At 42.4% G+C, this 25,094-nt stretch overlaps 1 protein-coding gene across 3 annotated transcripts in view; it reads right to left on the bottom strand.

Annotated features, from left to right (window-relative positions):
- Positions 1–13,978, bottom strand: part of HHIP (hedgehog interacting protein) — a 96,480-nt gene extending 82,502 nt beyond the window's left edge. For 2 of the 3 annotated variants that reach the window (XM_005284295.4, XM_005284294.4), the window contains exons 1-2: positions 13,148–13,960; positions 5,942–6,137 (exon numbers count right to left, since the gene is read on the bottom strand). In XM_005284295.4, coding sequence (XP_005284352.2) covers positions 5,942–6,137; positions 13,148–13,414 — 463 coding nt within the window. In that variant the 5' untranslated portion in view covers positions 13,415–13,960. Of the gene's footprint in view, positions 1–5,941; positions 6,138–13,147 lie in introns of all 3 variants that reach the window. The other variant, XM_065596435.1, reaches the window with a different exon arrangement.
- Between the last annotated feature and the right edge of the window lie 11,116 nt (positions 13,979–25,094).

Here is a 25,094-nt window from a genome sequence, read left to right as displayed (position 1 = left end):
GCGATGGCCAATTTTCTCTGCTCATTTTAAGTCTCTCTTGTTTTGCTAGGATCCTGGGGGCATTATATTTCTTTATATTTGAAAAATGAATGGTAAAAAGAGAGAGGAATCTGAGCTCAAGTTCCCAATTGTATATTCCTGAAGTTGAGGCTTGTTCAGGTCAAGAAATCTAGCTCTAAACCCATCATGTGGATTTGGGAATCAATCTGGATCCAAAACTTGCTAGGGAAGGTTGGAGCCAGAGCCAGCAGCAGGGTTTTGGCCACCCCAAGTGCCAAACAAAAACAAACAAAAAAAAGCCGCGATCGCAATCACGATCTGCAGCGGCAATTCGGCGGGAGGTCCTTCGCTCCGAGCAGGAGTGAGGGACCATCCGCCGAATTGCCGCCGAACAGCTGGACTTGCCGCCTCTCTCCGAAGTGGCTGCCCCAAGAACTGCTTGGTAAGCTGGTGCCTGGAGCCGGCCCTAGTTGGAGCTTCCAGGCTCAGAAGCTATTTCCCTCCTCCCCACAATCTCACCCCTTCATCCCGATCTCATTATGTTTTCTATCACCCTTGACTCCTTCTACCCTCGCTCCCATTGCAAGGTCACCCAGCCAACACTTAGCCTTGGCTTCACCCACTAACAACTTCCTCTGCTCCTGAACTCATCCAGCTGAGCATCCTGGATGGCAGTCCCAAAACCATGCTGACTTCTACCACTACAAATTCATTCTTTCCTCCTACAGCTCTGCCATCTCACTAGTCAAGAAGCACCACTTCTGCATTCTCATTTAATTCTGCCATTGCAAAGTTGCAACCACAGCCGCCTCTCTTACAACTTTGCCTCCCTTTTAAACCTTCCATTACTCCCACCTCTCAAAGGTCAGTATGTCACTGATTTTTTTAATCAACAAGATCTGATGGGACCTCCCTTCTTCTCTCTCTAACTCCTCCTCCAAATCATTCTCTTTACTTCCCCCATCACCAAAACTGAGATTTCTTGTTTGCTGTCCTCCTCTAACTGCTCCAACTGCCCCAGCAACCCCTTCCCTTCTTCCCATCCTGATCTCTCTACTCCCCACTCTCCTTTTCTTAACGTTTTCCCTCAATCCCACATTCTCCAATGGATCATTCCCTTCACGCTAAAAGTATGCTCTAATTTCCTCATCATAAAAAAAAATATATCACCCTTGATCCCACTTACTTCTCCAACTACATTCTCTCTTCTCCCATTCATTTCCAAGCTCACTGAACATACTCTCTACAACTGCTGTCTGGAATTCCTCTTCTTCAGCTCCCTTCTAGACTCTTAATCTGGTTTCTCCCTCCACTGAAACAGCTTTCACCAAAGTTCCTAATATCATCTTCCTGACGAAATCTTCTACTATATCTCCAACTATTATCAACTTAACTTGCTGCTTTTCAACCCATTGACCATGCTCCTCTTCTTGAAATCTTATTCTTCCTCACCTTTTATAACCTCCATCACTTTCTGGTTACTCCTACATCTCAAATTGTTCCTTTGGCATCTTGTTCAGTGGATGCCTCCTCTCCCTTTCTGTAACTTTAAAGAGGAGTCTTCAGTGGACTGATTGAGTCAGGTTCTGATCCGGCTCCAGCCTTTACCCACAATTGTGGGGAGCCTGCTGTAAATTAAAGCAGCCGCTGGGCTGCTCTAACTTATCCTAGGCCTGTACCATGCCTGGAGTAGGTCAAGTCCAGAATTCACACCACTCACCTCTTTCTTGGGCTGTGCACAGGATGAACGTCTAGCCCACTGAATTAAATGGAGCTACATTGATTTATGCCACCTGGGTATCTGACCTAATGACTTTATTCCTGCTAACTTCATTGAGATAGAGAATATATATATTTTTAATGACTAAGGAAAGTATTGTTCTGTTTCCTTGTGGTTTCTTTGTTCCATGATGATGGATTTTGAAAAGTTTTGGGGGGTATAAATGAGCAGATTTCTAGCTTCACATCTGAAATTGTTGACAAAAATGTCACCTCACTCCCCTCAACTCTTAGCTATGTTCCTGAGGTGACTTCAGCCACATGCTTCCCCTGATGAAACCTTTGGAGACTACCAGGTCAGGTGGTCACACAACTTAATCCCAGTGGATTTTTCAGGTGCGTGGTAATGGGCCTGCATACACCCAGCAGCAATGTGGAACTGTTGCAGCCTCCACTAGAGACAGCCACTCTGTAAGCCCTTGACATTTTTCAGCAAACACCAAATAACTATGAAAGTACTCCTGGAATTACAGTGCAGGGAGCAGTTATTCTCCCAACATTTCTGCCATTTGGTTTGAATGCCATTTGGTTAAAATCCACATCTAGATTCTGACTTTGGTAACATCTGGAGCTGGATCTGCACACAATCACCTCAACCAATTTATGTTAAAAACAAGAATAATGGGCACAACGGGACAGGTAAGCTGTTGAACCCCAACTAATGTCAGTTGCTTCCATGATATGGAAAAGAATGGAAAAGAATCCTCTCCCCAGGCCATGGAGCAATTGTGGAGCCACTCTGTGAATGAATCAGTCCCATAAGGCTAAGTACCTACTAATAGTTTTGACTTGCAGATGGAGAGAGAACTGTGGATGGATTTCTGGTGCTAGTCAATAACAGAGCTGGTTCAGTTGTCCTAATGCATCTTCTCTTCTGTGGGAGGGGAGAATAGGAGGATAGTGTAGTATCTGTCCCTAGCCCTAGTCTGCCACTGCTCTTCCCCTTACATTTGACTACCCCAAAATCCTTCCCCTGGCTTGGATGTCAGAACCTTCTGTGGCTGTGGAGACAGGGATAGGTTTTTCCTCGGTGCATGTGGCTTCCATTGGCATTAATGGAAGTTATGCTATTGGCTGAAGGGAAAATAAACCCTTCCTTTATTTATTTAGATATAAGAAAAATAGATAATAGGTCCACCCATCCCTAAGAGCACCTTACAAAACTTAAAAATCATAATTAAATAAATTACATTAACAGACTTAAATTCAGTGCCCCAACATTCACTCAGACTGAGCTTCTATGTAAAGTTCAGATGCTAAAATGAGATTAGACATCTAAGATAAAATAGGGAGCTTCTATACCATTCTTTACATCCTCATGTAGTACATAACCACACAATTTTTCCAAGTATTATTTGTATACAGCTTACTATATATATATTTTGACCTTGTGCAAAAACAGGGGGGATGGACCCGATCCTTCATTCCTTGTGTATTCAAAACTCTTGCTGAAGTAATTGGGTATTTTGAATGCATAAAAATGCAAACTCAAGCTCATAATTAGTGGGAAAAATGTACTACTTTCATAGGTATTTCTTAACGAATCAGTCCCATAAGGCTAAGTACCCTCTAGTATTTTTGACTTGCAGATAGAGAGAGAACTGTGGATGGATTTCTCATGCTAGTCAGTAATAGAGCTAGTCTGAAAATGAAACTACAATTTAACAAAAAGAAATAGTTTTTTTCCAAAGTTGAAATTTCATTTCAACCAAAAATTGCTCACCAGCTCTAGTCAATAAAAATATTTATCATTCCTATATCACTTTATGGAATAAAAGCACTTTTGCCATCACCAACTATTCCTTGTAATTCCCCTGTGATGTAGTTGGGTATTATTCCCACTGCACAGATGGAGAAACTGAGGGAGAGAAATTAATTGATGTGCTAAGTGCCAAACAGTGAGTCACTGGCAGAGCCATGATTAGAACGCAGGCCTGTTTACCTCCCAGCCCTGTGCACATTCCTCCAAGCCACATTGCCTCACAGGAACCTGTTCTTTGCAGTTCATGTCAAGCAATCTAAATAATGAAGCATAGGTTGTGGGTTCTTTTTTGTTTGTTTTTTCAATACTAGTCAAGTTTGTAAAACTTTCAAATGGGAAACACAGATCTCACACATGGATTATAAAACCCAAATGAACTATGAATTTGCTTTTAAATGTACATATATATTTTGAAGGACACTAGAATTCTATAGGTCACTTTCCCCAAAAGTGTGACCTGAATCTCAATACCTTCATGAAATATTAATACATGTGCCAATGACCACTCTGCCAAACAAATCAATTAACCCTGTCCGACATAAGTATGCAACGACTTTTTGTTAGTGCAGCCCACTCTCAGAACAAGTATTTAGAATGATTATTAGCATCTGATTGATGTAGGAAAAATCCTATTCTAGCTAGCTTGTAAGCTCTTTCCTGCAAAGCACAGTGCTCTGTCCAGTGCTAAAGTTATGCTTTCATCTGGTTATCTTTCAAGGCAACCTGGGTGGTCACAAAAAGCACTTGACATCTTGATGCACTTCAGCAGTTTTACATATACACAAACTTTGTAGAAAAATAAATTTGTCATTCGTCACCACATATGTTGATCTGGGGAGTGAGGATCCTGAGGCTGTAGCTCCTGTGCTGCTCAGCCCATTCCCTCTCTACCCCCTCCTCCCTCCTTAACTTTTTTTTCCCTACAGAGCATTTTTCTCAGAAACTTAGACTCTAATGAAAAGATGATGTAAATGTTCAGCAGAATACACTCATCATTTGGGTTAGTTACAAACTTGTATTTCAAAAATACTCTTTGTGGTGGCTTCCAGGATGGGCCAAACGTTTACAGTATCTACTCTGTTATCTCTGCTCGGCAGGCAGTCTTGGCAACTATGATCTATTCTGCTTTGCTCTGGGGAATGTGATAAAGAGCAAGAAACAGCTGGTTTAAGAAAGCCTTAGAAACATCTCTGTAGTTTATAAAGACAATAATAATATTTTCATATTTGAATGGGTTTAGATACATGTTAAACCACACCAAAGGGAAAAAGCAACTCTATTCAAAATGTTTTTGCAAGTCAATAAGAGAACACTACAGAAAAGTCCCGCACCCCTGGGAGTTCAAAGAAAACAAAGTACATACTGTACATAAGCAATAAAAGCATTGCCCACTTAAAGCCATACCTATTACACAGCTCTGATGTTTTATGTTACAGTTTTACAGAACTGTTCATGTTATAAATGATTATTCGCAAATTTGTCATGATCTTACCTAACTCAGAACTACATTATTTTATTTTAAATTTCACTGCTCAAAAAAATCACACTAGTTCAACTTTTTTCTGTGTTGCCAACAGTGTTTTGATAAGGAGAGAAGAATAGTTGAAGAAAGGGCAATCATAATTATATAAATGTTTTAGTCCTGTAATTACTGATGATGTTGTTTAACATAATCTTTTAAGACAATATTTTAACTTTTTTAAAATGCAACTACCTTGTGTAAAGATGACATTTATGTGATGGCTACAGGCACCACGAGCCAAATTCCGCTTTTGGTTATGCCAAGGTAAACCCAGTGACTATGGCAGGGCCCTTCAGGGTCAGTTAAGGGTGGGATTTGGTCCCATGTTGTTAACAGCATCATGGAACTGATTCAAAGGGCACTGAAGTCAGTGGAAAGACTCCCACTGATTTCAGTGGGCTTTGAATTCTGGTGCATATGTTTAAAAACAATAATGTATGTGATTACCAAACCAGAAAAGGACACCTTAAATATTCAACATCTTTATACTACCTACTATACTACAGCTTCTCTTTTCTTTCACTTTAAAAGCAATGTATCAGTTAGAAGAGCTTTATTGTGGTTGGCTAATTGTTTTTACTCTTTGGGTGAACAAAGTGAAATTTCAATACAGAGAATAACTTATTCTGGAGATTTGAAAAGTTATAACATATATCACTGTTTTTTCTAGAAATTCAAGAGGAGGCTGGGAAGAAAAAACCCAAATATTCACTCAAATAGGAAAGATCTACCTTCATGGTCCTGATTCTACAGTCCTTAATGTCTTCGGGGTTTTCCCGATGGCGGACTGCAGGATCTGATCCAAGATTTCTTAAGCAATAGAGAGCATTTAAATTTAGACATCTTTTTTCAGTCCATTATTTTGCTATAGTTTTTACCTGGTATTTGACCTCTGCAAGTATAATAGAATTCTTTACAATAGTCTTTGCACAGGAAGGGAAGAGCTAGTTCTCTTTCAGATGCTTCCCCTTTCTCAGGTGAATGGAATAGATTCTGAGCATGTGGTGAGCAGTGTGCACATTTGATTTCTTCCAGTAGCTTCACACATTCTGTGTTGTTGGTAACAGAAAATATCTGCAAGCCACAAACCAGAGACAAATAAACACATGACCTATTTCCCTGTCTTATACAAAAAGATTCTTTGAAATAATGTAAGTAAATCATGCTAATGTAACCAGTACAGTTATGAATCAGTAAAATGTGCCATATTTTAAGTCACCATGCTAAGTAAAAAATTAATACTATGAAAGCGAATCACATGCAATAAATCATCAGATTTTAGAGTACTAACAAGAGCTTCTCTTTCCAAATGCAAATTAATTTATTCCCACTACTCAAGCCTGCAATCTCTTAATTGTGTGAGTAATTCTTGATCAGGGGGAATACTCACATAAATAAGAATTACTGGCATAAGCGAGGGCTGCAGGAACAGGCCCTATGTCCACTTCTTTTATAGGGATGCTGAAAAATACAACTTCCAAGTCTAAATTACATGCATAAGAGGCTCAGATTAAAAGTTACCTAAAGATTTAAAACTAAATTTCTAAAGTCAGAACACATTAGAAAAACAATCTCCAGGTATTTATAAAATATGCAGGCTTTGGTTTGTACTGTGAGCCTACTATTGAACCTCCTATGGTGGAATTCTCAAGGGGTTCCTCTGAGTTTTCTGCTTTTCAATGCAATTATATTCATGCATATGCCAATGTAAACTGTTGGTACAAAAAGCCTTAGATTTTCAGTAATTTCTGTTTATATGAAATAGAAAATATGAAATTTTCCTTAACATACAGTTTGTCCTATCATTCAATTTTAACTTTGTCCTTAATACTTACTTAAGCACTACACCAGGTTTGATAATTTGTATAAGTAAACACAAGAGCTTGGGGAATGCAATGTCAGCATACCATGAAAAATAAATGTTAAGGGAAAACAGCACATTCTTCACTATTAGTCTGTAATATTATGCACTTCATAACTTATTGTAAACCACATGGTACTAAGGGGTTTGCTTTTTGATCTCTCAACCCAAAATTACATTACGGCTCAATCCAGCATTCACTGAAGCTATTGTGAGCTGGATCAGGCCTTATCAGAACATAAAGCACAGTATCTCATTATTACTGATTTAGCATAATTATAAACAATTATAATATATATATTTTTTTAAAAAGTGATTGCTACAAACATTTTATACAACCTTTCTTCTACCATGCAAGTTCTCAGATCTCAGAGTGGATTTGATATTACTATTTTTCACACTGTGAAGGACTCTGTGATGTTTCATTCTACTATAACAATATTGATTAGTTCCTTTCAGAAAACATGCAGTAATTTTGCTAAATTACCCTAGGTAAATCAAATAATTTAAATTGCATGGAGATTTTTGGCCCACAATTTGACTCATAATTGCTGTTCCACAGCTCATCAATCATCTAGAATGCCTAAGGCCAGTAATATAATTTTGAACTCATCACTTTATTTCTGGATGAGAATCATATAACTTTGCTTCCAAATATCTGAGAATGCTTTTTTTATTGTTTTAAATCTGACAAAATATTAGCAATAATATGGCATTTTAAAAATCACATACAAAATATTAATTGCAGCAATCCTAATTCTGAATAAACCTACTTTTTTTTTTAATTAAGGAAGCATTTCTCAAACTTTTGAAAGCCAGACCCTCTTCAGAAAAATGAAATTAATCATGCCCTATTCAGCCCTTCCATGTGCTGCCAAAGGATCCATCCCCCAAAACAAACAGTCGCTCAAAGTAGTCCCATTGGCTTCAATTGGACCCACTAATGTCAGTAAGTAGAACAGTACTTGGCCTGCCTTCTCTGGTAGAATCCTCCTTAATTTCAGAGTTTTTCTGGTTTGAGTTTGCAGGATCAGACCCTAAATAGTCTATTCTGTACAGTTCTTATATTGCCATCATCATCATAGTATCCGAATGCCTTCTAGCAGTGCATTAAGCGACATGACTAACATCTGTCACATGTAGTTAGCTCTCTCTCTTGTCCTTTCCACAATAAGAGAATTGTGTGTGCAGTGTAGTGTTTTGTTTTGGTATGGGGTTGTTTTGTTTTTTAAGTGTACACACTGACACACGTTCGTATGAGAGAAGGCAAAGCTGAAGTGCACCTTGCATTTGGAGTAGAAGATGGTGAGATAAATGTTGGCCCTTAGTTCCTCCTGTTCATTTCAGTCTCAGACTAATCCCAAGAAAGCTCAGTTTCCTGCACAGATGATCTTTGCCTTTATAGTAGAAAGTTTCATTATGCCTGAGGAGCAGAGTTGTCAGCCATGGTCTTCATCCAGGAATTTTAGCTGATCCTTTTAGATATTCTGGGCCCAGGTCATTGAGGGCCTTGAAGATAACAACCAAGATCTTGAACTTGATTTTCTTCTATAGGAAACCAGTGGAGGATAGGTCTTACGTGCGCACGGTAGCCCATGAGTACACATTCTGTACCAGTTGGAATTTCCTTCAGGCTGATGGCTTCATGCCTAGGTATACTGCATTGCTGTAGTCCATATGTGAAGTGACAAAGGCCTATATAACAAAGACCAGGCCGTTGTTCACCATGATGGAACAGAGTCTCCTAGCCAACCACAGAGGTTAGACAACTTGTGAATGCTGATATGTGAGAGTTTAGCATCAGTGAGGAATCCAGGAGCACTCCTAATCTATGGATTGAATTGCCCAATTTTGAGTGTGTATTTACCACTAAGGAAACTACACCATGTTTGCAGACTGTTCAAAGTGCTTTCCTCTGTCCACTAGAATCACCTGTCTTCATCTCCTTCAAGTACTGGGATACATTGGTGATAGTGGTATGTGGCGAAGCATAGGTCAATAATCAAAGAGGTAAATATTGAGTTTGTTTACTGCATTAACCCCTCAACTGATGCAGGCATATTGCTATAGTTCTATTGGAAGGTAACAGTGCACATGATGAGAAAAAAAAAAACAAAAAGTCAAAAGCTAATTTATTTTTCCTTGTGAAAAATGCATTTAATTGCCCAGTTATATTAAAGTAAAAAATGCTTGACTCCATTTTAATAGCTAAAGCTAAAATAAAAGGATCCTAATCCTCCTGACCAGCTGCCATCCACAAGGGGTTTGATTTTAGTCCTTGAGGAATTTAATCCCACTCTCAATTTTTGGAATGTGTCTTGGTGATATAATAACTAATCAAAAGATTAGGTAATGGGACTCAATAAATTATCTGAAAATCAAGTACAATATTTTTATGTTAAGTTTCATGCTATTTGAGCATAGTAGGATGGTAAAACTTTGCTCTGTGTGAGGTCTGCAGTAGAAATACCTATTTGAAGGTAGATAGAACCATCATTCTAGCTTTGGTTTCAATAAATCAATAGCCTTACTGAAGTCAATTAAACAGATTTAGCCCAAGGCTGAAACACTGTTTAGAACACAGTATTTTTGGTGAACATATAATAATGACCTTTACCTTTAAAACTGACAATATCTTTGGTCTCTTAAAGAAATGCAAAGTAATTTCCTGTATCAATTTTAAAAGTTATAAGTGAAACCATCAAATTTGCAGTGGTTTGCTGGGGAAAACATGTAAAACTTCCAAACATTATTGTAGCATGCGTTGTAATGATTATGCCTGCTGCTGACTAATTTACAACATCTGTAAGATCATCCTTTAATCTCTACCCACAGGAAAGTAAGACTGGTAGAAGAAAGGTAAGAGAAATACTGGAATACAGGAAAGTACAGCTTACATGACTGGTTTATCAACAACAAAAATAGTGAAAAGAGGGAGAAACAAAAAGACACAAGAGACCGAAATTCTATAAATGTAATATAGCAATCTGTTTTGCATACCCTGTGTTTATTTTATTTGACAAAAAACAGTGTGGGTTTGATGTTAACAGCAAAAATATGTGGCAGTGAATTAAGATGTTTAATTAAACTGTATTTGGTATACAAGCAATTATTTCTAAAAATCATATGCCTAAAAGGTTGTTCAGCTGTTGGGTTGAACATATGTTTCTTCTGTACTATAGTGCTGGATTATGTCATTAAAGAGTTCAGTTTCAATTTTAGGCTAATATGTAAATAGATCATTGTACCAAGGCAGCTGTTAAAGGGACCCCAAGATGAGTTATTTGTTTAGTTGGATGTGTTCAACAATAGCCTTTGTTCGTGAAAGAGCCAGAGCAAACAAATGATTGTAAAAGGGCACACTTGAAAACAATTACTTTTCACCCATTCCTTGACAGCCTTGGCTGTGAAACCATCCAAGGTAGAGAGGACTTCTGTGCCTATCTGGCTATATGCAAACCTTCAAAAACTCTGGTGTCACAACATTTGATTCTGGCTTTAGTGAACCTAGTGATAAAATGGGGATATTCTAGAAAGCTAGAAGACAAAGAGTTAAATGCCAATATTATGCAAAAATATTACTAGAGACAGTCTAATTTTGTCTGATTATTAAAGCAGTGCCCTTTATTGCTGCTTTGCTGTGCTTAAGGGACTGGAAGTATTGTCATCATAAAGACAGATCAATAATTTGATCATAAAATTGTCCCAGGGCTGACACACAGCATCTTAACCAAGAAGCTAATCTGAAATTGAAAATGCCTGCTGAGCAAGCTCAAATTGCTCTAGAGAAAGCTAATGTTCAGATTCCTATTAATGTCATGGACACTCAATCCTGTGGATTAATATGACTCTATATCAGATTAAAGACCTGTTCGATGTCCAGCTTTTGGAGCCCTTGTGTAATATAGTGTCAAAAACCCAATTTTTATAAAGTTCCCTCCAAGTGTTTTGCATGATACTGTAATGTCTCTTGTGGAATGGTCACTACTTCTATCACGTATAAATTACATGTATTTTGGAAAACTGTCTAAATAGATATTTACATGATAAAACAGATTTAAGATAGCTGTAACCATTGACATTTAATGGATAAATAACGTGGCTTTAAAACCGTTTAGAATAATATCCACTAAAAAGTATAAATCTATATTTATAAAGTAAGTGTTAATGCTTAGAAATAGATGTTATGGTATATTGTTCTGAAACTTCATGCACTTCAAGGATTTATTACTATCTACAAAACAAAGAAATTAAACAAAAGATATATTCAAATAACACGAAGGGACAAAACCCTACAATAGCTAGGAAATTCAAAATTGTCTTAACTCCATCTTTAATTCAGCACATTAAACCAACTATTGCAAGGGTCTCCAAACAGTGGGTGATCTCACGTAACATATGTGCTGCAATACCTATATATTACAAACAGGGTGAGTTAAGGACATATTTTCCAGTCCTTAGTCTGACTTTTGTGCACTTCAATTAGGCTTTTAAGGTTATCTGAATGTAGTTATTTTGTAGTTTAATTGAATTACCACACAGGAGCTTAATGACACTGTCTCTGGACAGCATGAAGAAATATATCTGCCCTGAATCTCAAACTACTGCTGCATATGGTAAGAATAAAGAGAGAGCTGCAGCTGAAAACCTGCAGTAAGACTGTTCTCACTCATCTGGGAATAGAGGGGGTAGGACAAATGCTCCCTCAAAAGGCATGAACATTTGGACAGAGCTGTGGACTGAAGGAGAATGATGTTCTCCAGTTTCACCCATTAGTGAACCAACTAACAAACACAATGGTGTTGTTGTTATTCTTTTGCCATAAGCAACAGGACTCTGTGTGTGGGCAGCAGTTTAGTGGGGAGGAGGATAAGTCGACCCCTTTTTGTCCTATTGATTTTTTCCTATTTGCATGACTTGAGCAAATTAAATGATGCAATATGGCTTTTTGTTACAAAACAAAGTGAGAGATACCACCCAGACACATATGTTGATTCGTAGAAGCTGTTTACATGAGAATGGAGTGAAATCTACCGTGAACTGAGCATAAAAATTCGATTCAGGCTGGGTATTTTTTTATTATGCTTGGGCCAGCAAGACTGAAACACAAGTTTTCCAAGAGTCTCTCAGACCTTGACAACTACAGTGTTGTAACTGAGGAATTCTTAATTAAACCTAAACTGGGGAGGGGGAAAGTGAAGGGGTTGGAGGGGAGGAGAAGACACCTGATTGTTTATTTCACGTGCAGTGATTCTTAATGACATTATTCAGGAATTTCCCTCTCTGTGTACACACTTAATATCGTTGCCCTGCTTATCCAATAAGATCCTGCAGAATTATATATGGACAACTTAGAGAAATCGCAAACACATTAATAAATAGAAATTAAGCTACTAAAGGAAGCATAAATTAAATATTTTAAAATTCCAATGAGATGCTTCTTTTCAAGCAACTCAATTTTAAATTACGCATATGCATTGTCACACAGTGTGAAAAGGCAAATATCTCATGCCATTCTATGTGAGAATCAATAACAGTCGAGTCCCTTTCAGCTGATACAGGTAATCATGTGTAACACAAGAGCCTTGACTAGAGATCACTAAGCTCTGATGCACCAGCACCGTCTACTATCCAAATCCGTTACTGACCAAACACGTGGAGAAAATTGAACACGCTTTTTAACCCCCAGAAAAATAAACCGGAAACCACCGTCAACTTAATTCACAGTTTCACTGCTGCCAATGCACAAACTTAATCCAAAAAAGCCATTCAAGTCTTCCTTCTTCTCAAGCCATCCCCTCAGCACAGGGTCCTTGTACCTGAAGTCCATGTTTCGTGAGAAAAGGGCACTGCCAATAAACATGCAGCAGTGCACCCAGCTGCTGATTTGAGCAAGATGGGACGATCTGAATGAGTGAGATTTGTAAGATCTCACGGAAACTCGCAAATTTGTAAAAATCCTTCGTTGTAAGAGGGAGAGAACTTTCTTTTAAAAATACCTTCCCAATTGACTAAGCCTCCCTTCGGATGAACAGCTCTGGAGCGAGGTCTACGTAACTCTCAAGGAAATAAACCAGAATCGCTTTAACGCTTCCATTTTATGAGACCACTCCACCCTCCCAAATAGTAATGGTCAAACCCATGTTGCTAGATCAAACCAGACACCACCCAGCAGGTTAGCAGTGAGTTTGCATCCATGCAAAAAGCCTCATGTGGTGCCTACCTTAGTCTCAATGTGCAGCAGCCCCTGACTGTCAGTCCTGGAGCAGCAGGACAGGCGAGGGTACAAGCCACGACACATCATCTCCCCTCCGCTGGCAGGCTCCAGGAACATCATCCTCCTGTCTCGCTTTTTCAGTCGCCTCGGTGGGTTACCATTCAGGCACTTTCTCCTCCTTGCTCCACTCTCCCCAAACTTAGCATCCCCCTCAAAGAAGCACAGAACCACGGCCACCAGCAGCAGTTTAAACGGGAGCATCTTCAGCATCATGCCTTGGACCGTGTGAGTGAAAAAAACAAACCGAACCTCTCCCCCTCCCCGACTGATTTTCTTTTTGCACTTCAAAGCAGGGAATCAGCACCCGCAAAACGGGGAGAGGGCTGGAGAGTGATGGTGATAAAAAAAATCTAAAGGGCAAAGAACTCCCCCCGACCCCCCAAAAAACCGGCTTAGTGGGAGGATGCTCAGGAGTTGTGGGGCTAAAATTGTGCAAGTGACACAGATTTAGTAACTGGTGCTGTTGCGCCCTGGTGGTGGGAGCTGGGCCAAGGGGTCCCCCCCTGCTGCAGTGTGAGGCGGCGGCGGCGGCGGCGGCAGCAGCAGTTCACTTGTTGTCCCATAGAAAGGATGTTCTCTAGGTAGGACAGTAGCAGCCGCCTGGCTGGGGTGATGTCTCCTCCGCGGCCGGCGGTGGCTGCAGCTCACTACGGCTCTCATGTTTCGCTCCCTCTTTTCTTCTTTTTAAGCAGCGCGCGGGGAGGTGCTGCCACCGCGCGCCCCTTCACGTCACCGAGAGGCACTGGGGAAAGCGCGCGCGCGCGCGCGCAGGGGGGGAACGGGACAGGGACGGGGTAGGCGTGCGCGAGAGGGGAGGGCTCAGGCTGGCTGCGGGCTGCCGCGGCAGCAGTTGCGGTGGGGCAGAGCGCTCTGGGCTAAAACAGGAGCCTGCTGATTTTTGACCCCAGCCCCCCACATTGCCACGGGGGAGACAGAGCAAGTCTGGCTGCTCCTGCTTCACCAGCCGCCCAGGCAAACGCCCAGCCGGACCCCAACACATCCTAGTGCAACAGCACGGGGCCAACCTGCATCCCACATCTAACCGCTGCTGGGTCCTGTCCCTGGGGGCTCCACACTCTCCAACTCCCTATGCGTGCACAGAGCCACCAGGAGCCAGGTAGCCCTAAGTTTTTCCTCCCCCCCGGAGAACTCGTGTAGCGGTCAGTGCAGGGGAGACACAAGACTAGGATTTTGTTCCCAGATGTGCCACTGACTCACTGTGTGACCTTGGGCACATCACTGTGCTGCTCCGTGCCTCAGTTTCCCATCTGTCAAATTGAAGTGACATAATACCAGGGGTTTCCTGAGGCAGAGTGTGCTCCTAATGAACTAGAGAGGAAGTGGACACTTGGAGCTGCAGGGGGGAGGAGGGGTGATTCCCAGCTGGAGGGGAAATCTTCCCATGGAGTCAGAGAGCTAAAAATGGTAGCTGCAGCACTGCAAGTGGAGTGACTAGCTACTCTGAGTATGTGTCTAGGAGGGTGGCTACCCCCATCCAGCAGTGGGTCAATGCTCTGGGTGGCTAGCCTGGTCCCACTGCTACATTCTATTTTTAGCAGGCTAGCTCCCTGAAAGCTAGCTCCAACTGGGAATTGCACCCCCCACCCCCAGTGGAAATATACTCTCTGTTCATTAGGAGCAAATAGTTGCAGTTGGGCACGATTCTCATTCTTGTGCTGTGCACAGGGAAGCTGTGCTAGGATCAATAGAATGAAAAGGTATCCTTTCTACACATTTCAGCCTCAGAGTACAGCACAGGATGTGCTCCAAATCCCTTCGGCAAAGGGCGTGCACGTGTGTATTTGCTCAGTTACACACCACAGTCTATGCTGAAACAGAGAGTTCCTGTGGTGAAAAAATATTGAACCAAATCCTTAAACAGTATCAACTGAACTCACTAGGCCCGAGTAATGAGGGCAAGATCGGGTCCATAGATTACCGGATTGAGAAATGTAAAAAAATAGTGCCTCTTTCTTTAGTCTTCTTTCTTTAAGGCAAGTACTTCCTAAATACTTTTGGTCAGTATAAACTACCACTGACTCCCCATCGAGTTGTGAACACTCTCACCTGCCACAGAGTTTGAGCTTCACATATAACAGTTACAGGTCCTGTTTCATTAACACAGAGTGAAGTTAAATAACAGTTAAGTTGAACAAGAGGAACTTTATTAAACTCCGTGAACTGCTCTGTTCATGTGGTTGAGTTGCTTCCAGGTTACTGCACCTGTTCTCCAGTTTCCCAAGTGTCCTGTTCATAACAGTCTCAGCATGGAATATGGACTCCAGTTCCACTGATCATGATTAGGGCCCTGTGGAAATCACTATTTTTAAAATAAAATTAATTACAGTGTAAATGGAAAAGTATTGAATTTCACAAAATATGCACAGAATGAATTTAACTAGCAAACTTAGTCAATTTTAATAATGGAATGAATTTCATCGACAAACTTAGTCAGAGTGTCTGCAGAATACTGATTAAGTTTGCAGCTGACATTCATTCCACCTTTGTAACTGACTAAGCTTGCTGGTAATTCATTCCATCCTTGACATTGTCTAAGTTTGTGCACAGCAGTCTGGTCTTCCACACAGGCATGTGCACAGCACTGTAAGGTAATATTTTAAAAATTGCAGTTTGGGGGCATTTTTGTGATTTCCATGCCCTTCATGAAATCGTGATTTACATAGGACCCTAATTGTGAGACACTGTTCTATTTTACAAACATTTTAATATAAACATTAAAAACAAATAACTGACACCCAGGCCTGCACCCCATGTGACTTCAGAAGAGGTTGCTAGCACATACCTAGTTGGAGTCTTTCCTTTATCACAGACTCAGCTGGCTCCATTGTTTATGACGTAGTTGAGCTCCTCAACAGGCAATCAGACCGCCTGTCTCTCTCTTCCTGTCACCTGTCTCCGAGTCTATCAAACTATTTGTCTGTGGAGTTGGCCTCCAGATTGTTCTCTGTCTCTCCGTTCTGTGATGAACTCTATATCTCTAGGCTTTCTCTGGGTGTTGTATCTGCTGGCTCATAAGTGTCTCCTGTTCCTTCAGATTACTTGTCCCTCTTGCATAATCATCTTGTATGATCTTGGTGTCACTGCACTACTCACAACCACTTTAGTCCATTCCTTCTGGTGTCTCTCAAATGGATGGAGACTCACAGGAGTGCCTGTCTCCAGGCCCAGTAGGTCTTTGGCTGACCTGTTGTACTCTAGTGCCACTTCCTCTGATTGTTGGCCATTTCCTCTCGGAGGAGTTCCCATCCCTCTGGCTGCAAAACGTCTCACCTCATTGGTAGCAGGATTTTGGTCCTCTTTCCATCACTGCCTGTGCTGGATTGTTTTGGCACCCATGTGCTGTGGTATTCCCGTGTGCCAAAAATGCTAAGAAGGGGTATGAACCAAAAGAAACAGCCTTGCGTAACAGTCTTTTAGCTGTTTTCACAGCTGATTCTTCCTGGTTGGTTTCCGACAGCAGTACATTTCTTTTCCACTGTTGCACTAAAATGCACTCCTTACTCATTCAGTTAGAATTAAACATTTGGTAAGAGCAGGAAATCACCACACTGGGTATTGTATAAATAGCTCAGACTTTACGCCATCTTTCCCTGGATCTCCACTTTTTAACAATGGAGGACAAACTTTCATTTCCCCCAAATGGAGTATACAACTAGATTGTCCTTTATACCAGTGTCTTTCAAATCTACTTTATTATTTCATATTCATATTCCAGTGGAACCCAGAAGCTCAAATCAGGTTTAGGCCCCCATTGTGCTGGTCATTATACAAATAAATATAAGAACATGTTGCCCCACAGATCTTAAAGTCCAGGATTATAAATATATTAATTATTAAGCTTATTAAAATACTATAATCAGGTTTCCACTTCAAAAAATGTCTCAGTTCCAAAGCATAAGTATATTTAAGAGATGCAGCACAGGCTGTCACCTGTAATCTTTAAAGGCCTAAGAGATCTGAGAGTCCATTACTTCAGATGCCTTACCTCCTTATTACAATGTGGCAGTATAAATTCATTGATTAATAATTATTGTTGCTGCTAGAAACTCAGTTGAGTAAAGTTATCAATCCTGCAAATATCCTGCTGCAGCCAGCATTGAATTTCTTTGTGTGTACTAAAGCTGCACTTTCCCAGCATGAAACATCCATGGAGGTGGCAGTCGAATCCTCATTGGAGTGCAGTGAGCTTCCCTATGTCAGCTAGGATGAATCTATCCAAGTGCCTTGACAACCTGACCTACCTCTGAAACAGGGCTTGTCTACATGGTGGGTAATGCACACTAACATTGAACCTTAATCGGTTCAATAGATTCTGGTGACTTTAATGTTTGAAAGAATACTATATTAAAGCACACTAGGGAATCTTTAGTGCAAACCATCAGGGTCTACACAATCTAATTAATGCACAACACATTCGTGTGTTTTAGAACTAACACATCTGTAGAGCACATTACTCCATCATGTAGAGAAAGCTACAGTGGCCATCACCATTTTGATATATTTCCATCTTAGCCGTGCCAACACTACACCAAATGAAATCCTTGTGTCAACCAACACCGTCAAAGTCTCGCAAGTACCGCCTCTAAAAAGGTCCTACTTCCATTAGCAACATAAAATCCTAGCAGGATTTGTAACATATGTGAGACATTTGAAGCATGTGGGAGTGAGTAGCCAGGGCACTTTTTAGCAGTCATCTAGGTAAAGTATTTCAATATTCACCTACCTTGAATGTGCACTGATCTATTAGCCCTTCAGCTCTTTTCTATTGTGTGAATAATACATATTCCAAAATATTTATAAAAATGCATAGAGTTGAAGAGTTACATTAATCTGACAAATCATTATTATTAATAATGATAATATCTAGCTCTTATCTAGCACTTTACAAAGGAGGTCAATACCATTATCCCCATTTTATAGATGGGGAAACTGAGGCATAAGGAGGGACATGACTTGTCCAAATAAATCAGTGGCAGAGCCAGAAATTAAACCAAGGTCTCCTGAGTCTCTTCTCCCGCCCACTCCTCCCCGCAATTCCACTTGGCCACACTGTCTCTTGATTTTCATGTTAGAACAGGGTTATTTTGTGAACTTTCATATTGGTGAAAAATTAATGTTATCCCATATAATAAAACAAATTGCAATGCTACAGTACCTTCTCAACTTGTGAATTTCAACATGCTTTACAAACAATAAGCCTCACACACCACATGAGGTAGAGAAGTATTATCCTCATTTTATAGCTGGGGAAAACTGAGGCACAATTTGCCCAGAATCACACAGGAAGTATGGTGGAGCTGAGAATAAAAGATAGGTTTAATAATAATAATTAGTAATATAATTAATAATATTTAGCACTTATATGGTGCGTTACCTGTTCACAACATCTCAGGCCTGGTCTACACTACGAGTTTAGATCGAATTTAGCAGCGTTAAATCGAATTAAGCCTGGACACGTTCACACGGCTAAGTCCCTTTTTTCGACTTAAAGGGCCCTATAAATCGGTTTCTTTACTCCACCTCCGACGAGGGGATTAGCGATAAAATCGGCCTTAGCAGGTCGGAATTGGGGTAGTGTGAACGGAATTCGACGTTATTGGCCTCCGGGAGCTATCCCACAGTGCTTTATTGTGACCGCTCTGGACAGCACTCTCAACTCAAATGCACTGACCAGGTAGACAGGAAAAGCCCCGCGAATGTTTGAATTTCATTTCCTGTTTGCCCAGCGTGGAGAGCACAGGTGACCACGCAGAGCTCATCAGCACAGGTAACCATGATGGAGTCTCAGGATCGCAAAAGAGCTCCAGCATGGACAGAACGGGAGGTATGGGATCTGCTCGCCATATGGGGAGATGAATCGGTGCTAGCTGAACTCCGTAGCAGTAAACGAAATGGCAAAATATTAGAAAAGGTCTCAAAGGCCATGAAGGACAGAAGCCATAACAGGGACGCATAGCAGTGCCGTGTGAAAATTAAGGAGCTAAGGCAAGCCTACCACAAAGCCAGAGAGGCAAATGGAAGGTCCGGGGCAGAGCCGCAAACATGCCGCTTCTACGCGGAGCTGCATGCCATGCTAGGGGGTGCAGCCACCACTACCCCAACCGTGTGCTTTGACTCCTTCAATTGAGAAACACACAGGGAAGAGGGTTCAGGGTATGAGGAAGATGAGGATGAAGATAATGTAGATAGCTCACAGCAGCAAGGAAGCGGGGAAACCGGTTTCCCCAACAGCCAGGATATGTTTATCACCCTGGACCTGGAACCAGTAACCCCCGAACTCACCCAAGGCGTGCTCCCAGATCCTGAGGGCATACAGCAGACCTCTGGTGAGTGTACCTTTGTAAATATTACACATGGTTTAAAAGCAAGCGTGTTTAATGATTAATGATTAATTTGCCCTGGCAATCGCGGCCAGTACAGCTACTGGAAAAGTCTGTTAACGTGTATGGGGATGGAGCGGAAATCCTCCAGGGACATCTCCAGAAAGCTCTCCTTCATGTACTCCCAAAGCCTTTGCAAAAGGTTTCTGGGGAGGGCTGCCTTATCCCATCCGCCATGGTAGGACACTTTACCACGCCAGGCCAGTAGCACGTAGTCTGGAATCATTGCATAACAAAGCATGGCAGTGTATGTTCCCGGTGTTTGCTGGCATGCAGACAACATCCATTCCTTATCGCTCTTTGTTATCCTCAGGAGAGTGATATCATTCACAGTCACCTGGTTGAAATGGGGCGATTTTATTAAGGGGACATTCAGAGGTGCCCGTTCCTGCTCTGCTGAACAGAAATGTTCCCCGCTGTTAGCCACGCGGTGGGGGGGAGGGTGAATTGGGTGTGGGGGGGAAGGGTGGTTAGTTGGGTTTGTGCTGCATGTTAACCCGGAAACCGCAGCCCCTCTTTTTACATTGCAAACCCATTTTAAATGGCCAACCCAATGGGTGCTTGGTATGGGAAATGAGGGCGCTACTGTTTGAAACCATTCCCACATGTTAAGAAGGTTAAAAAAGCCAAAAGACTGTGGCTTACCATGGCTGCCTGCAAGCCGAAATCTTTTGCCTGGCACTGCATGAGTGATCTCTCACACCAAACCGGCAGGCCCTCAATATAAGAGGAAAAATGCGACCTTGTAACGAAAGCACATGTGCTGTGTAATGTGAACAGCAAAATTTAACGTGAAAGAGTGTACCCATTGTTCTCTAAAATGTGTCTTTTTTAACCATCTCTCCCTTCTCCTCCACCAGCTGCGAATGTTTCTCCTTCACAGAGGCTAGTGAAGATTAGAAGGAGAAAATGGCGGACTCGGGATGATATGTTCTCGGAGCTCCAGATGTCCTCCCATGCTGACAGAGCACAGCAGATGCGTGGAGGCAGTCAATGTCAGACTACAGAAAAGCACAATATGAACGAGAAGAGGGGTGGCGGGCTGACTCGCGGGATGAACAGAGCAAGTGGTGGACTGAAGATGATAGATGGCGTCAGCTTGCAGACAGAAGGCAAGAGTCAATGCTCCGGCTGCTGGAGCATCAAACTGATATGCTCCAGCGTATGGTTGAGCTGCAGGAAAGGCAGCCGGAGAAGAGACTGTCGCTACAGCCCCTGTGTAACCAACAGCCCTCCTCCCCAAGTTCCATAGCCTCCTCATCCAGATGCCCAAGAACACGGTGGGGGGGCCTCCGGCCACCCAGTCACTCCACCCCAGATGATTGCCCGAGCACCAGAAGGCTGGCCTTCAATAAGAGTTAAAGATTTAAACTGCAGTGTGTCCTTGTCCTTCCCTCCTCCCCCACCCATCCCGGGCTACCTTGGCAATTATCCCCCTAGTTGTGTGATGAATTAATAAAGAATGCATGAATGTGAAGTAACAATGACTTTAGTGCCTCTGCAAGCGGTGCTCGAGGAGGGGAGGGGAGGGTGGGGTGGTTTGTTTACAGGGAAGTAGAGTGAACCGGGTTTGGAGGGGGGCGGAGGGTTCATCAAGGAGAAACAAACAGAAGTTTCACAGCATAGCCTGGCCAGTCACAAAACTCGTTTTCAAAGCTTCTCTGATGCGCACCGCGCCCTGCTGTGCTCTTCTAACCACCCTGGTGTCTGGCTGTGCGTAATCAGCGGCCAGGCGATTTGCCTCAACCTCCCACCCCGCCATAAATGTCTCCCCCTTACTCTCATAGATATTGTGGAGCGCACAGCAAGCAGCAATAACAATGGGGATATTCTTTTCGCTGAGGTCTGAGCGAATCAGTAAGCTGCGCCAGCGCGCTTTTAAACGTCCAAATGCACATTCCACCACCATTCGGCACTTGCTCAGCCTGTAGTTGAACAGGTCCTGACTACTGTCCAGGCTGCCTGTGTACGGCTTCATGAGCCATGGCATTAAGGGGTAGGCTGGGTCCCCAAGGATCACGATAGGCATTTCAACATCCCCAACGGTTATTTTCTGGTCTGGGAAGAAAGTCCCTTCCTCCAGCTTTCGAAACAGACCAGAGTGCCTGAAGACGCGAGCATCATGTACCTTTCCCGGCCATCCCACGTTGATGTTGGTGAAACATCCCTTGTGATCCACCAGGGCTTGCAGCAACATTGAAAAGTACCCCTTGCGGTTTATGTACTCGATGGCTTGGTGCTCCGGTGACAAGATAGGGATATGGGTTCCGTCTATCGCCCCACCACAGTTTGGGAATCCCATTGCAACAAAGCCATCCACTATGGCCTGCACGTTTCTCAGAGTCACTACCCTTGATATCACCAGGTCTTTGATTGCCCTGACAACTTGGATCACAGCAGCCCCCACAGTAGATTTGCCCACTCCAAATTGATTCCCGACGACCGGTAGCTGTCTGGCGTTGCAAGCTTCCACAGGGCTATCGCCACTCGCTTCTCAACTGTGAGGGCTGCTCTTATCCTGGTATTCTGGTGCTTCAGGGCAGGGGAAAGCAAGTCACAAAGTTCCATGAAAGTGCCCTTACGCATGCGAAAGTTTCGCAGCCACTGGGAATCGTCCCACACCTGCAACACGATGCGGTCCCACCAGTCTGTGCTTGTTTCCCGGACCCAGAATCGGTGTTCCACGGCATGAACCTGCCCCAGTAACATCATGATTTGCACATTGCTGGGGCCTGTGCCTTGTGAGAGGTCTATGTCCATGTCAATTTCCTCATCACTCTCGTCGCCGCGCTGCAATCGCCTCCTCGGCTGGTCCTGGTTTTGCTTTGGCATGTCCTGGCTCTGCATATACTCCAGGACAATGTGCGTGGTGTTCATAGTGCTCATAATTGCCGCAGTGATCTGAGCGGGCTCCATGATCCCAGTGCTATGGCGTCTGGTCTGAAAAAAGGCACGAAACTAGTATCTGACGGACTGAGGGAAGGAGGGAGGGCAAGTGACGACATGGCATACAGGTACAGGGAATTAAAATCAACAAAGGTGGCTGTGCATCAGGGAGAAACACAAACAACTGTCACACAGAATGCCCCCCCCCAAAGATTGAACTCAAAACCGTGGGTTTAGCAGGCCGTTGATTTCACGGAGGCGGGGGGGGGGAAAGCAAATGAATACAGAACAAATCTATTTTTTACATCTTAAGCTGGCAGACGATGGTGCAGCATGACTGATAGCCCTCGGCATCTTCTGGGTGCTTGGCAGAAAATACTGGGCGCTTGGCAGAAAATAGCATACTACGACTGATAGCCATCATCGTCATTGGACGACGATGGATACCAGTCGTAATATACCATCTTCTACCAAAAGGCAAGGGGCTGCTTCTGTGTAGCAATGCAGCCCCACGTCTGCCAGCCCCACGTCTGCCAGCACCCAGATCGCCGATGAAGGCTACCAGTCATACTGCACCGTCTACTGCCAAAAGGCAATTAGCTGCTGCTGTGTAGCAATGCAGTACCACATCTGCCGGCACCCAGATGACATATGGTGACGGTGAGCTGAGCTGAGCTGAGCTGAGCGGGCTCCATGCTTGGCATGGTATGTTGTCTGCACAGGTAACCCACGTAAAAAGGCGTGAATCGATTGTCTGCCGTTGCTCTGACGGAGGGGGAGGGGCCTGACGACATGTACCCAGAACCCCCCGCGACACTGTTTTGCATCATTCAGGGATTGGGCTCTCAACCCAGAATTCCAATGGGCGGCGGAGACTGCGGGAACTGTGGGATAGCTACCCATAGTGCAACGCTCCGGAAGTCGACGCTAGCCTCGGTACTGTGGACACGGTCTGCCGACTTAATGCACTTAGAGCATTTTATGTGGGGACACACACAATCGTCTGTATACAACCGATTTCTATAAAACTGGCTTCTATAAATTCGACCTACTTTCGTAGTGTAGGCATACCCTCAGTGAGTTAGGCAAATAGGCATTATACCCATTTAAACAATGAGGACATTGACCATATCAAAATGGTGATGGCCACTGTAGCTTTCTCTACATGATGGGGTAATGTGCTTTAGAGATGTGTTAGTTCTAAAACACACTAATGTGTTGTGCATTAATTAGATTGTGTAGATCCTGATGGTTTGCACTAAAGGTTCCCTAGTGTGCTTCCCTAGTGTGCTTCTGCTCTCAGAAAATTTAAATATAAATGTTTTCTCAATTAAGGATTAATTTACATTATAAAAGATTTCTATTTTTGAGTTAACTGGAAAGTACTGATTCCTCTAAAACACTTAATTTTTCAAAGTTGCATGATGAATGAACCAACGGAGCTCCTTTCTACTGTAAAAGAAAAAGAAAGAAAGAAACAGTAAGCACTCATCAGCTGTGAGTTTCTGCTCACATGGAGAACTACATTTAGTGATAATGAACATATTTACATGCTAAATCTGGGATTTTCAGCTTTCTATTTAAGTCTGATAAATGGGAGCTCAAAATATACACCTTGGAAACCAGCTTGAGAGAATTACAATTTAAAGTAACAGCGGGTCCTGTGGCACCTTTAAGACTAACAGAAGTATAAAAGCATAAGCTTTCGTCCCACAAAAGCTTATGCTCCTATACTTTTGTTAGTCTTAAAGGTGCCACAGGACTCTCTGTTGCTTTTTACAGATCCAGACTAACACGGCTACCCCTCTGATACAATTTAAAGTGTAAGAAATGATAGAAACATAGAACCACTTGCCCGTCAAATCGTATCTTTGGCAGTGTCCAATAGAGGATTGCATTGAGTTAAACCTCTGCTCCCTCTCCCCCTGTTACATATCAGACAGATAAGTCAGCTGGCTAAACACAATTCTCAATCTCTTAAAAAAAGTTTATTAAAACTTTTAAAGAAAGACGTCCCTATTTTAAAATACTGGAAACTTTAGAATTGCTACCTATCTACTCAGCTGTGTCAAAATAATCTAACTCTGGAGACTTCCATACTACTTCATTGATTTCTTGGTGCCTAAAGCACTCTTGGGGAACATGCTGCTGTCACTTAGAACAGTGTTTCTCCAACAAGTGTCTATACAGATTGCCAGCTTCTGGGGCATATAAATGCCCTTGATTTTGAAGTGAAAACCCTCTGGAAAGCTGTACTTGCTGGAGCGGAACACATGCTCCCCTTGGAACAGAACAAGCAGTGTGAGTTTATATAATAATCTTCAGTTCCGTTGCCTTCAGTTCCTTCCAACTGCCACAGGCAAGACAGTTGGAACTCCCTTTACTCCTCCCTTCATCAAGCATATTCATATTAACTTATTGTAAATATTCACGTAATTGCATTTTCCAATTAGCTTTTTGTTTTATTAGCAGCAGGGTAGTTAGTTGAGCCTGCATTGTTGTTAAATTCAGAGGGTTATTCTGTCCCAGTAGTTGATTGTGTCAGTCAGACTTACTGTTCTGTTCCAGTATGAAGGACTTAAGAAAACTGAAGTGAGTCTGCAGAT

Source organism: Chrysemys picta, chromosome 5, assembly GCF_011386835.1.
Source record: "Chrysemys picta bellii isolate R12L10 chromosome 5, ASM1138683v2, whole genome shotgun sequence".
Lineage (NCBI taxonomy): Eukaryota > Metazoa > Chordata > Testudines > Emydidae > Chrysemys > Chrysemys picta.
The sequence above is the reverse complement of the archived record's forward strand: the minus strand, read 5'-3'. Positions and strand labels throughout refer to the sequence as shown.